General features: G+C 38.5%; 1 protein-coding gene across 1 annotated transcript; it reads left to right on the forward strand.

Moving 5' to 3' along the window:
• The first annotated feature begins 2,241 nt into the window (after positions 1-2,241).
• pld5 (phospholipase D family member 5) lies at positions 2,242-11,856 on the forward strand. The gene is made up of 10 exons (XM_026169249.1): positions 2,242-2,557; positions 4,803-4,939; positions 5,256-5,439; positions 5,629-5,737; positions 6,240-6,367; positions 7,404-7,601; positions 8,206-8,357; positions 8,583-8,748; positions 8,870-8,960; positions 10,580-11,856. The coding sequence occupies exons 1-10, from the start codon at positions 2,525-2,527 to the stop codon at positions 10,840-10,842; spliced, it is 1,461 nt and encodes a 486-aa protein (XP_026025034.1). The 5' UTR covers positions 2,242-2,524; the 3' UTR covers positions 10,843-11,856.
• The last annotated feature ends 2,957 nt before the right edge of the window (positions 11,857-14,813 follow it).

Below are 14,813 nucleotides of genomic sequence, written 5' to 3' on the forward strand. Positions count from 1 at the left end.
AAAGCATTTTAAATTGAGTTTAAAAAGCAGGTGCTTTAAATGCATCTTGAAACATTTAATTCTAACAGAAAGGACAAAAAATTTGAAGAAATTTAGGATCCATTTCCTGTTTTGTAAAACAGAAGCAATAAAGCTAGCTGAAACATTTACACCTCAAGATACTTTCACCATCATCATTTTTCACACATACCTCTACTGCTATAGAACCCTTATATTTGGATCATTTGCTCATTGTTGCTTGGTAGGTATTCCATGCCTTACTATTCAAAAGTCTATCAGTGAAATGACTGTGCAGTTACTAAATTGTTTATGTCAACAGTTTTCTGTCATGACCACCAGTGACCAGAGTCTCACTCACTTTGTTGCTGAGCTATAAATTGCCCTTTATAACTCCGTCTGAGGTTGTGATGGTTGGGAACACTGAAAATCCAATTCGGCATGTCACTTTGTTTCTTTCTCAGTTTGAAAGTGTGATTGTATGACCCCATGTGTGCAGCTTTAGGAACATTCACCTCTCATGGGAAATAACTCAAATAGTTTTGTTGACCCATCCCTTTCTCTCTCTCTCACTCTCTCTCTCTCTCTCTCTCTCTCTCTCTCTCTCTCTCTCTCTCTCTCTCACTCTGTCACCCACACACACACACATACACACACAAATGCAGTTTGACGTGCAGAGGGCACCTGTCCTAGACAGGCAAAGCAGTTTTCCCTGTTACGTTTTTATTCCACTACTACGAGATCTCGTCTTAATGTGTCTTTTTTTTTAGTTAAAATTCAAACTTTGTACTCTGCATGCATTTTGTGTATTAATGTGTTTGAAACTTTGAAGAAAGAATGTATTCATGAGTATTAGTTGTATTAAAAGAGTCACTCCAAAACTCTACAGCACAAATTGCTTGTTTGACGGGTTAATTTGTGATAAAGTCCACAAAGCTATGGAATACTAGCACTGTTGCAATATTTTGCTGCTAGCCTACAGAGTCTGCTGATAAATGTTACTTCAAGCAGTTCTATCATACTATATCAGTAGCATAATTTACTGACCTGTCTCTGAGAGTCATTCTTATTTGCTCCCAGCCATGCAAATACATCTGTTTTTGCCTAAGAGAGTGAATGTAGCAAAAACCCCTCCAGCCTCTGTGGCATAGCTAAGTGCTAATGCTTTTTTTGTGGCAAGAATGTTACTAACATGCATCTATATAAATGCTGAGTGAGACAACTGCATCTGCTGATTAGCACAGCTGAGGCACACCCTGATGGAAGTTTTATTTTTGCAGGTATTTGTTCATCAATTAAACAATGTTTAAATTGAAAATTGCACCGGATGATGGCTCTGCATAAGATTTCAGGGAGTCGCTAAAGTTACTACAGTTCAGCATGAAGGAGATATGAAATTTAAAGCAAATTTTTTACTGATGAAATTGTTGGTATGTATAACTTAAAATTAGAAAAATCAACACATTTCTTTAAAGTTTACTTAAATGCAGTAGTGCATACAGATTCCTCCTAACATTTTTCGACCTCACATACAGGTCTCATAAACATAACAGAAGCGTACCTGCAGTTTGGAGCATATGTCGTTTTGCTGCCATTAAGCATATATTCATCTGTGAGGAAAGAGTTGTGGGGGGGGGAGGAGGAAGGAAAAAGGATTTTACATATTTCATTTTTTTCCCCACTGAGACCCTTCTGTGCAATAATATGAGGAGCTCTTAAAGCTATAGCAGAATTGAAACATGGTTCATTCCACTGGAATAAAGCAAATCTACTGCAGTGATTTAAACAAAGTGGGAATTAAAGAAGATAATTATGCCAACTTCCATTTATATCAATTATTAATGGGAGCTATAGGGCTTTTGTAGATGCCTCAATATTTTCTGAGTGTAACCGTGAATGCTGAGTGTGGGTGTGCATGCGCCTGCATACAGTATGGTGAGCAGGCATGTGCGATCTACTGAGTCCAAAATATTTTGGGGGAGTTTTGCTGCAGCTGTCACATTTACTAATGGCATGTTTCAGCATCGCTCCCTTCTAAGCACAGACCAACTGCTTGCTGCCAGATGAGTTTTATTCACTTGGCAGATAAAGGAGGGAAATACAGCTGGAAAAGGAAGAGAAGAGGGAAAGTGAGGGAGGGGGAGGAGGGTACTGGAGCTCAAAGCTACGGCTCTTTATTGGCCATTTTGAACAAGAGGGGGTTGGTCTTTCATCTTCTCTCTCACCGCTTCGACTGTAAGGCAGACAGTGAACCGCACACACAGTTCACACACAAGTACACACACACACACACACACACACACACAATCAGCTGCTAGAAGAACCATGTCAGGACACATAACAAACCAGAAGCTGATGCCCACACAGACAGACCTTTTGGGACACTGAGGTACCTGCAGGATGAAGACAAGGACCAAGAGTGAAGACATCAGATTTGAACAGGCTGAGGGCTGGGTGGAAAAGAAAGGCAAAGATGTGTGACTGAGCTCCTGTTTCCCACCTTGTAGTTTAAAGGAATGCTGCTCTCATGGCAGGACCAACCCCACAGGAGCCATTAAAGGTGATGTTTTTCAGCTCTTTCTATATTTAATAGGCAATGTTAGTCTCCTTTTGGCCATAGGTGGATTGCAATGCATGTTTTTTCTTGGACTTTTTTCTCTAGGTTTCAGTACACCAGTGTTTCACTGCCTGATTGATTAAACTCTTAAATTCCTTATCTTTTTAAACCATATTAAAACTAAAAGCTCATATGTATATCAAAACTTTAGGTTTTCGTCAAAGTGTTTTTTACTATCCAAGATTTTTTTTAATATAAATCAGTCTCTCCTTTAGTCTTTAAATAATGCAAAATGGCAAATAACACAGCCATCCTTATAGCTCGGTGCACAGTAGTTGCAGTTGCCACCAAAAAACATCTGATGTAAAATAATTTTGAGAAAGAGACTATTAGCATATAAGAGCTGGAAATGTTGCTTTTTTTTTCAACAATTATGTAAGATAAGTTTATTAATTACAAACACTGTTTTAAATGCAGTAGCAAACATTACAAAAGTTAAGAAAATAACTTAATAAATTACAAAAACAATTGCCCAGAACCCAATCAAATGTGTCCAAACTGGAAGTATTCAGAAGTTGTAACCACTCACATAATATTTGCTTGATAAATAATTATTTTATCAATAATTCAAATTATTTAGGGCAGCACGGTGGCTAGCACTGTTGCCTCACAGCAAGAAGGTCCTGAGTTTAATTCCACCATCAGGCCAGCATCTTTCTGTGTGGAGTTTGCATGTTCTCCCCAAGTTGGTGTGGGTTCTTTCCGGGTACTCTGGCATCCTCCCACAGTCCAAAGGCATGCAGTTAGTGGGGGTTAGGTTAAATAGAAACACTAAATTGCTCATAGGTCTGAGTGCAGGAGTGAATGTGAGCGTGAATGGTTGTCTGTGTCTATGTGTTAGCCCTGCGAAAGACTGGTGACCAGGGTGTACCCTTCCTCTCACCCTAAGACAGCTGGGATAGGCTCGAGCGCCACCCACGACCCTAAAATAGATAAACAGAAGCGAATGGATGGATCAAATTATTTAGTAGTTATTGGAACAGCTATCTATTCACTCCTTGCCATATTAGGCTATTTTTTTCCTGTATATTAGATGTGTTGTTGTCCTTTTACAGCGACATACTGCATCAGTACCTTCTGTAAGTGGCTGACCTATCTCACACTGTCAGTTCTGTTCATTTCCTCCCAGCCATGTGCACATCCACAAGTTAAGCATGGTCCTTGACTCTGCTAAATGTAATGAAGAGCTCAATGGCCTCAGAGGCCAACAGAAGAGTGTATGGTGCACCCAGCTAGCACCTGTCTTTCAGCCTCACTGCCCGAGGCAATATTTGAGTCCACAAACCTCCTGCTGTTCATATTTCTATATTTTGATGCTGAATTGCTTTTTTTTATTTATTTATTTTTTTTAATAAAAGCTGTAGAATTTTTAGACGGAAATTTTCTTTTTAAGGAAAAACCCCCTGCTTATGCTGCCAAGATAATCAGTGGGATGCAATTCATTTGACTGATAGAACACAACAAAAGAGAATATGTAATGCGATGTTGACAGCTCACCGACTGACAAAACAAAACAAAAACGCCTAAGTGCACTTTTAAAACTGTGAAAATCAAGACTCCTCAGGCTGGATCAGGGCTCCAACATTACAACCTCTGACCTCATACTGACTGTCACTCTACCTATATTACAAACCCTACAGACATACACTGCACACACATACATGCGCACAAATATTGCCTGCAATATTGCTTAACATAAGTGTAACGTTGGCTGCCACCTTGACACAGAGCTCATAAAACCCCTTTTCAGATGGGAATTGCATGGACAACAAAGCAGTCGGTATGACGAGAAGCAAAAACTTGCACTTTCCAATACACCTTATAGACTGGATTTAGTGTGCATCAATTTGCTGTCAGCTGGAGAATGTTCTACTTCACTTGTCCGGCTCTGTAGCATAAAGTGGGATCGTTGAAGCTGGGGGATTTTTTGCTCCAGAGCATTGAAATCTGCAGTATACTGGTTATCAAAGCAAGGTTTCTGCTGTCAAACGAAGGCCATAGTTGTTATTTTGATCGTCATTATTCACATTGCACAAGTGTTTATGTGCCCACAGTGCACAAAAGGGACACACAAAAAAAGCAGAAAAGTTACTGCAGCACTGTTCACAAAAAAAAAAAACCCCTCCAGAAATAAAACATTGTATCTGACATTTGTTAGTGTCATGTGTGTTTCTAATGTATCTTCCAGACCCAGCAGAAGTGCATTGCCATCTTTGCCCTTGTTTGCTGCTTTGCTGTTCTGGTAGCACTGATCTTCTCATCTGTGGACATTTGGGGGGACGATGAAGATGGAATCACCGAGGAAAACTGCAGCAAAGACTGCCAGTAGGATGTCTCGCAAGATTAAAGGAAATTGTGGAGGTTCCATTCATGTAAAGCACAGTGTATTCACAGCGACTGTCTCTACTAACTCAACATAGTCTTAATCTGGACTCAATCATTACCAATTCAGAATTACATATTACTATTTCATTATTTAATTCTGGTAGAGATTTCTGATGTGGATCTGTACCTCACTTTTTATTGTTAAAATCTAGACCCATAAAAGGATTTATGTGTAAAGGCTTTGAGCTGCTGGGTTGCTGTGTTGGTGGTGTTCCTCTTTAAAGCTCCAGACACTGAAGGAATCTTTTATTTTCAGCATTGTACTTGTGGAGAACATTCCAGACGACCTCTCTTTCTCCATGGATGGCAGACCCCACCTTCCTGTCTCCGTTGGCTTTCACACACTGTTGGACCAGGCGAAGCACTCAATTGAAGTGGTGTCATCTGCCTGGGACTTAAACTCCTGGGACCTGGAGACAATCCCAAACCCCGCCAAACAGGTACAAAGTCACAGTAACCAGTCCGGTAGAACAATGAGCCAATTGCATTTCCCATTTGATCTGTAAAACCAAATGCAATTTAATAAGGTTATTCCTGCAACGAAATAAGAGCTGCCCTTCTAAAAGAAATGCAGGAACATTGGTCAGTCGCTGCGCTACAGTAACACAGAACATCATTCTCTTCCTCAGGGTCAGCTTTTGTTCCAGAGACTGCTCAGGCTAAAATCTCGTGGGGTTAAGCTGAAGATTGCCAGTAGTCTGACAAACTCGACTGAGCTGAAGGCCTTGGCAGCACACAGTGAGTGGATGTGGCATTTTTATTTCAGAAAGGCAATTTGTTGTGTCACTTTGGCAAACAACAACGAAGATATACATTTACAATTCATCCGACAACCCTATAGAGTTTTATTAACGAGATTCTCATCCTCCAGGATACATTTAGTTGAGTTTCTTAAGCAACCCACTTTAGGACAGCAGAACCACACTGTAGGTATGGCATGAAATATCAATGACCTGCCTCAAGGAAAACAGATGCATTTACAGCATGCAGCAGCACCCAGGAGCTCTACACCATATGCATCTGCCAGACTTCACAATCAAGGCCAAAAAACCTTGAATGGATGAAAATGTACAGTCTGGTTTCCTGTCAAATACTGCCTTTCAGACTGCCTGCGTTGGCCCCTGTTCTTGTCAGACAGTACAAGGCCAACTGTCAGATTTACACAATTTTCTCTTTCTTTTTCTCTTAAACTTTTCATTTTCTCTCTTTTCTGTCTCTTTTTATCCTTCACACGGATTAGATGCAGAGGTTCATTTTGTTAACATGACACTTTTTACCAGAGGCGGACTCCATTCCTCATTCTGGATAGTGGATCGGAAGCACATTTACATCGGGAGCGCTGATATGGACTGGAGGTCACTCTCCAAGGTAAAAGCGCACATCAGCATCTGGTTTGCTGGGTCTTTAAAGAGTAACACATAATGTAAATTAGCCACGCTTTCCTCTTATACTTCTTTATGCAGGTACTGCAGCACTGCCAACAGAAATCAGGAATGATTTAAGGTTGTTGTCTGAGATGGTCAGAAAGACAAGTAGCATTTCACTTTTCATTTAGTATGTAATTCATAATAGAGCAGGAACCAGAATGCATTAGCATACTGTAACCTGAAGTGATTGCCCAGCCCTTTTTGGTGCTTCAGCACTGGTTGGAGGTAGGACTGCTGTATGAGTGTAAGTCACAATGAGCAAGAAGGAATGAAGGAATAGCACACATACACTGGATGTGTATAGTAAGCACTGCAAGCCAGACACATATGTCTGAAATTGACCCTCTGTGGTAACAAACTGAAACCTCTGTGTTCCTCCTTCAGGGGCACACGTTAAAAAAGAAACAGACAAAAAACAGAAACACCAAACACAAAAGAAATTTTCTGCCATCTATTTAATGAGCAGACAAGAATGTATTTAGGACATCTGTCTCTTCTTCTTTCATTTTGTTGTTTTTACCCACACTAGCAGCTCTGTGGATTGCAGTGTTAGCCTGCTTGTGCTCCAGTTATTTAAATTCTTTGGTAGGACTGGAATAATATCCAGCTTATTCGCTTTTAGACAGATTCCTTTGAAATGATTATATATCTATGATGACATCCAGCTTATTGCCTTTGTTATTGTCTTGACTTTTCCTCTTTTTCCTCTTTTAGCATCATTTTATCATATATTATTTTTGGCTAAATACCTTTAAATTAGTGATATTCTATAATAGTACCTTTCGCTCTTCATTTTTATCCTATTTAATCTGAAAATTAATAGAAGATCATCAATCCATGAAACGTTACTATTCTCTCTCTGAACTCAGTCCCTTTCTTTAATTCTTTTATACCCTCTATAACGTCTGCAGAGCACACTCAATATTTTAACTTTTCTGCTGCATCACCTCTTCCTACTTCTTTCTCACACACCACAGAGGAAAGAACTGGGGGTGGTGGTGTATAACTGCAGCTGTCTGGCTCTGGACCTCCACCGAGTCTTTTCATTTTACTGGCAGCTCCACGAAAGGGACTACATCCCCTCCATCTGGTCAAAGAGAGTAACTGCTCTCTATGGAAAGAACAATGCCCTGCAGCTACAACTTAACTCCACCCCCGCCACCGCTTATGTGTCTGTGAGTAACAGCTTTCTTATGTTACAGGACTTAGTGCATACATAAATCAATTCTTCACAAAATGCAGTGGTTCATATACTTCTTGAGGCACCAATTTCCTGCCTCGGGGCTTATAGTGAATGTCTTTATAAGAGTGTTATTACATATTAATAACAAATATAAACAGAAAATGATTAATCATCTTATTATCGCACTAAGGAGCAACTCGAGTCTGAATATCTCACTACGTTAATGAATCTTGTTGCTCTCAAAGCGACAAGACATTTATCAGCTACATTTAAAACATTTATCATCTTATAGGAAACTAATGGAGCCATACTGTCAAGGCTGTTGGCAAACCAACCTTGATCTTTTGCCCCACTTATTCTAGTAATGATAAATGGTCGTTGAAATGTGCTTTCTTGTTTTCTTTCCTTTTTCTCTGCAGAAATGTTACATTGAAATGTATATACCTATTTTTATTAGTGGATTGTGTATTCTTTGTTGAATTGAAACACACACATTTTTGAAAGTTATCCTAAACTTTAACCGTGTGTCTCAGTTGTTTCATTTTTGTGATTTTTACATAATTTTGGGGACCAAACATGCCTTGTCCTTTCTGTAGACCTCTCCTGAACTCTTCTGCTCCAAAGATCGCACCCGAGATGTAGATGCCATCTATCAAGTCATTCAGAGTGCAAAGACATTTATCTTCATATCAGTGACAGACTATCTCCCTCTGGTGAAAAGGAGTTTCAGAGGAACCTCAGTCACAAGGTGTGTGCCGGGGCAAGCTTTGACATTTAAATCCTTTTTACAGGAACATTTATGAGGTCATTTTACATTCATACTGTACATGTGTGTCTGTATCAGAGGACACAATTCATGGCAAACTAGAATATACCCAGAATATAGCAACGTGGAATTTTCGAACTCTATGCCCTTCAGTATCTTTAGACTGAAAAGCATTGTCCACAATAATAACACTAGTTGGATTTTTAGGTATTGGTCGTCTATCGATGAAGTCATCAGAGAAGCTGTGGTATTAAGAGGGGTCAAAGTTCGTCTGCTCATAAGCTTCTGGAAGAAAACTCATCCACTCACCTTTAATTTTGTGACCTCCCTCAAGTCACTCTGCGTTCAGCTTTACAATTGTTCCCTGGAAGTGGTAAGCGAATCACTTACACCTGTAGTTTTAACTACTCATGGACAAGTTTTAATTCATACTGCACTTATGAATTATTATTTCTTATTATACATGCTTTTTGTTAAATTGTTGTTTTTTCTAGCGTTTTTTTAGTCACAAGGAGCAGAACGATGACATTCAGCTTGGGCTCAACCACAACAAGTACATGGTGACCGACAATGCAGTCTACATTGGTAGGAAATATAATGTGTGTTTTGGGGTTTTTATTGAGGTGCAGGTTTCAAAGTATCTTAATATAAAGTTTTTGACAACAAAAATATGCATAGACTAACTGGCCACTTCATTAGGTACACATTGCTAGTATGGAGTTGGACCCCTTTTGCCTTCAAAACTACCTTAATTCTTAATGTTAACATTTCCCAAAGGTTTTTGTCCATAATGACATAAAAGCATCAAACAGTTGATGTAGATTTATCAAGCAGCACGCGATAAGAATGTCCTGTTCCACGACTTCCCAAGAGGTGCACTACTTTATTTAGAATAGTGACTGTAAAGGAGATTTGAGAACAGTGAACTCATTGTCATGTTCAAGAAGATTTGAGCTTTGTGACATAGTGAGTGCTGCTGGAAACTGCTTTAAAAGATGGGTACACTGTGGTCATGAAGGGATGAAGAAGGTCAGCAAGCATACTAAGTTAGGGTTGGCATTTAACAGATGTTCAACTGGAAAATGCTATGAGATACATAAGTATGCTGTTACCACTCTCTTTTTGTTTTTATTACTTATAGCCAGGAGGTATCTATTTTATCATAGCTTTATCCAAAGATTGAAATGGGACAATGAGCCTGTTTGTCCAAAGGGAAATATAAGATCATCTTACATTGCATTTGTAAAATTAATATAAAACAAAACAGTGGGAAATAAATTTTTTGAGGTACAGATTTTTATTGGCTTTTTTAGTAGCTGGGTTTAGTGAGTCATACCACATACCAAAGCAAAATGTATAAAACTTGAACATTTTAACTTGAGCAATAGCTCAAACATTGCTGTATTGGCTTGCTTTATGAGCATATAGACAAGAAAAGACAAAGAGCAAGATGAGAAGAAAATAAAAGACTGTGAGTTTCAGATAAATACTTTAAGTCAGCGGTCCCCAACCCCCGGGGCCTCGGACCGGTACCGGTCTGTGAGTTGTTTGGTACCGGGCCGCGAGAGTTGAGGCTCAGGTGTGAAATGTATAGTTTTCAGGGTTTTTATCGGTTTTCAGCGTTATTTTGTTATCGTCTTTATCGTTTACTCGGTTTTCCTGGGTCTTTTCACGTGTGTTATGAATAAATTTTCTTTTTTTCGGTACCGGTACTAGTTTTATTTTGTTGTATTTATCCGCGACACCTTAAAGGCCGGTCCATGAAAATATTGTCGGGCATAAACCGGTCCGTGGCGCAAAAAAGGTTGGAGACCGCTGCTTTAAGTCAAAGGACAAGTCACAACCACAAAGTGTCTCACATATGGCTAGTTCAATCCTTACAGCTACAGTACATTTTATGGGAAGTCATATCATCACAGAGGTTTGTGAGAAAATTCCAGAAAGTTACTGTGCTTTTCCAAGAAACAGTTCAGGAGAGGATGTTTTGTGAAACAGGGGACATGTCTTTTAACTAAGACTGCTAAACTAAACTAGCACTGCTATATTTGATTCTTACTCGCTCATCCAAAGACACACACGCACCAAGTGGTATATACATATGCAGACACATATCAAGATTCAAGATACAGTAATGTAAAGCTATTTCTTTTTAAATAATGACTTTTACGGGCGCTATCTGACACTGTTGTCTTTGTCGCTCACAGGGAACCATGACTGGGTTGGCAGTGATTTTGCTATTAATGCAGGAGTTGGATTGGTGGTCAAAATGAACTGCAGTGCTGAAGACAGAGGAGTGACAATCCTGGAACATGTCAAAGCTACTTTTGAAAGGGACTGGAGGTCCCGCTACGCTCAGAGCCGACATGGAGTCAAGGATCAGCAGGGAAAATACAGAAACTTGCAACAGGGAAAAAAATATATGGAAACTAAGGAGGAAAATGAATGGAACTACCCTTTATATTTATAAGCACAAAATGTCTTTTCCCAGTATGTCTTAAAGCCCCATAAGCCTAAATATGCTAGATCTTACAAATATGTACACAAATAAGAATGTAAACCTACTCTATACTGTATGACTTGCCAAAGTATTGCTTTGACTCAGTATTATAATAATATATGTTTAATTGTTGACTGTTATATAAGCATGTAATACTGCATGCATACCAAAAGCAATATCTCAGTATTAACTCAGTATTAACTATATACTAGCACAAGCAATGTGACAAAAACAATTCTCTCTATGTGTAACCCACCAAAACAGTTTACATACATCCACTATTTTTAAGTCCTTCATTGCATTTTATATGTTTTTAAATCTACAGTTTGGCTGCAACTGTAATCAGGTCAGATCCTGAAATGGCACACACCGGCATATGCAGTAGTTTTATTCTGTTCATCATATCTCTTAAATTATTCATCTGTCTTCATAAAACATAGCTTTTTCTGTGTTGGTGTTGTTTTTATTTCAGTCTGCTGGTATGTTTAGTGCCCAAAATGTTTCACTATACAAATTTGTATTGCTGACGGAACAAAAGTATTTATAGGTATGTTTTGCCTTATCCTGTCTTTCCATCCAAGCCAGTAATAAGCTGCAAGTTAAATGCTCAAAAGCCTGCAGACAAAAAATAAGCCTTGAATAGTTTTGGTTTAAAAATGCATAATTTAAATAAAGGATTTGAGAGTTCTCAAGTGACTCATCTTACCAGCACTTCACAGTTAATAACTGGAAAAAGACAAATTTACTAACAAATCCAAGTTTGAGATTTGGGTCAGCACCACAACACCCACACTTTTTTAACATGACAGCAGGAGTATTCAGGACTGGGATTGTTTTGCCCTGAGCTGGACCATTGGCGTAACTTTGTGCTGAACAATTAGGGGTCGGGGGGACCTATATCGACTGAGCAAGAGGAATTTCTGTTCTTCAAACACGTGCTCAGGCCTGTGGTTTACATCTTTAACCTCTTAAGACCCGAACTCTTCCACGGCATGCATTTTTAATTTCTCTTTGATATTTGGGAATATTGGGGCCTGATGAATGTAAAAACAAAAAATTACCAGATTTTTTTTTACCTTATTTTTGTTTTTAAGAAAAATAAGAGCCACATATGAGGATATTCGTTTAAAACTTTGATAGAACAGTAGCAGTATAATGTCCTTTTAAGTGGATATCAGGCCCTTGTAGAGCAAAATTGAGTAATTTGGTCTAAATAACCCAAAATGTGATGTCCACATATGTGGACGCCAGGTCCTTGTAGGTTAAGGAGATGCATTCATGCTGCAGCAGGTTAGTAATTCCCAACACACAGCTCAGAGTGGATCTAGTATGCTCATGCTGTATTTTTTTTTTCTGGGAGTCCATTTGATCAACCATGTGGGATTTACAGTTATCTTCTACATGACACTGGTTCAGCCCCACAGTCTTTCACTATCTGAAAAAAATTACTCTTTACCCTTTAATGCCACATTTCCTCTAACTGAAGACCCCATCACAAACAGGAGGATAGTGCTGCCATGCTCACAGACAGAGCTGTGTGTGATAGCCCTGCTAAAGAGATTCTCTAGCTCAAAGGAATTACTTCTACTATATATTAATGAATATATCTAATATCACAATGGGCATCCAGATATAGATATAGATATATTTAAGACTAATGAACATCAAGGATTGGTACAAAATAATCTTGTCATTGCCCATGATTTTGCTATTTTGAGTTCTTAGTTCGAGTTTGTTTTTTTGTTTTTTTAATTAGAGTTTATTCGTTTCCTCAGTTCTTTCTCTTTGTTTTCCTTTGGTGTCTTTTCCCTTTATTAAATTTACTTTTGTGTCTGAGGTTCCCAGTTTAGTTATTGTTATTTTCTTTCTGAATTACTTTACTCGTTAATTGTCTTCTGTGTCTCATATTCAGTTCCTTCTTCCTCCCCTGTGATTGTGTTGATTCTGTGCACCAGTGTCTCATTTCCTCCCAGCTGTGTCTCATTTCCTTGATTAACTTTTACTGTGTGCGTATACATAGTGCTGTCTTCTCTTTGTCTGTGCTTGCAGTTTTTGTTTATTCTCCTAGTTTGTTTGCATGTATCACCTCTGCTGTTGGATTTATGAAACTTATTATTTATTGGGCTTTTATCCACCAATAAAGTTGCATTTTGTTTATCCCACCTGTATCCTGAGTCTATATTTGGGTCCTTAACGTAAAAACTGTGACATATCTAACCTCAAGCTTGAACGGAGGCACTTAAAGACTGACAAAGCCAAGCTTGTTCAAACACTGTCAGACAATGCTTGGATAAGACAAGTTATAAGGCTTAATCTATCCGTCCCATTTACTGCTTGTCCAATTCAGGGTCATGGGGTGACTGGAGCCTATCCCAGCTGTCATACGGTGAGAGGCCACATTTGAGCTATGGCCAAATAAAACATCTATCCTCTGAGATCAAGTCAAGGTTTGTGGAAAAAGGAAAATAAGGAAAATATTTTTCAGAATATTTTTGGCCACTCAAGGGTGGACAGACAAACAGCAAACTTACAAGAAAATACCCAAAAAGGAGAGAGAAAAGTGTTACCTGTACACTAAAAACAGAAGTATTTGTTTCTAGGCAATGTATTAAAGGCCAAGTTGTTTTCATTTCTCCTGCTCATTTGAGCCATTTAAAGATTTCGTCCTTAAGCAAACATCTGAACCCATGGTACTGTGAGTGATGGGAGACAAGAAGAAAAATTCTTCTGTATAAAAATGTATGATAATGTTTATTTGTAAGTAAATGTGGAGGATCATATGTCATATCGAGTAATTAATTTCTGTATCTTTCTGTAGCAACAATTACTAAAGTCAAGAGTGGTGCAGCCCACTCACAAATCAGAAAATTCAGTGGGGCCTTAAATCTTAACTTTAAACAAAATGAAAGTGATGTATTTCCTTGAACATTTTACTCAAAAAAAATATAAGCAACACAGGCTGTTGGCTATAAATTGCTAATGCTACCTAGTGTTAAGGCCAATGTATGACCCACTTTCAGTACAAGAGCAAAAAAAATTAGGTCAGATTAATGAGTCGTACCACAAACTAACCTGCTATTACCAATTTGAATTCTGTCTTATAAATCAAACTGTCTAACTGTACATACTCACTTGAGTGAGTAATTTCAACCACAATTTCTCTTATTTCTGCAGCCAATCTGCAGTACCTTTGATGCCTAGCAGGGTGCCTCAACCCACACTTTAGGAACCACCATTCTACTGTTCTAAAGCAGTAATGTAGACTTGTACACATTTACAGTTATTGTTGGAATCATAAATGAACAAAACATATAGAAAGATCAATTGCACAATTGTTCATGATGTTATCTTACGAGTAATATTGACCAGATATCAATATCATTCAGGGTTATTGTGACACTCTTAATATAAACACAACTTTACGATTTTAAATGTATAAACTGTAATTTGTAGCAATGGGAATTGCATTTACCCATGTGTTCCGCCCGGAGTCTTGAGAGTGTAACACCGGAAGGTGAGAAGTAGACTCATGACTGTTTATTAAGAGTTTAAAATAAGTTTACATCGGACGAGGGAAAGTTCAACCGAGCATCTTGTGGAGTTTATAGAGAGAACAAGATGAAACATAATTTATCTAGAAATTGTGCACAAAAAATGTATAACTTAAACACGAGGTGGTGCTGTTACACCATTATGGTCTTTTGCGTGCCAAAGTTTTGTACTGTGAGTTTATTTTGGATGTATTCTGATGTATTCAGAGGTAAGAACCTCAACGACGTCTCTGATATGTATCTAGATTAGTCTAGCAACCTTTTGAATTCAGATTAACGCTTTTAGTGATTGCTGTGCTTTCTGGGTTGGACTGTGTATTTCTGTATAAAATTACCGGTGGGCTGCATTTTCTTTTTGGGGGAGTAGGGGGATTTAATAGCTCCACTTAG

Source organism: Astatotilapia calliptera, chromosome 6 (genome assembly GCF_900246225.1).
Source record: "Astatotilapia calliptera chromosome 6, fAstCal1.2, whole genome shotgun sequence".
In the NCBI taxonomy this organism is placed as follows: Eukaryota; Metazoa; Chordata; class Actinopteri; order Cichliformes; family Cichlidae; genus Astatotilapia; species Astatotilapia calliptera.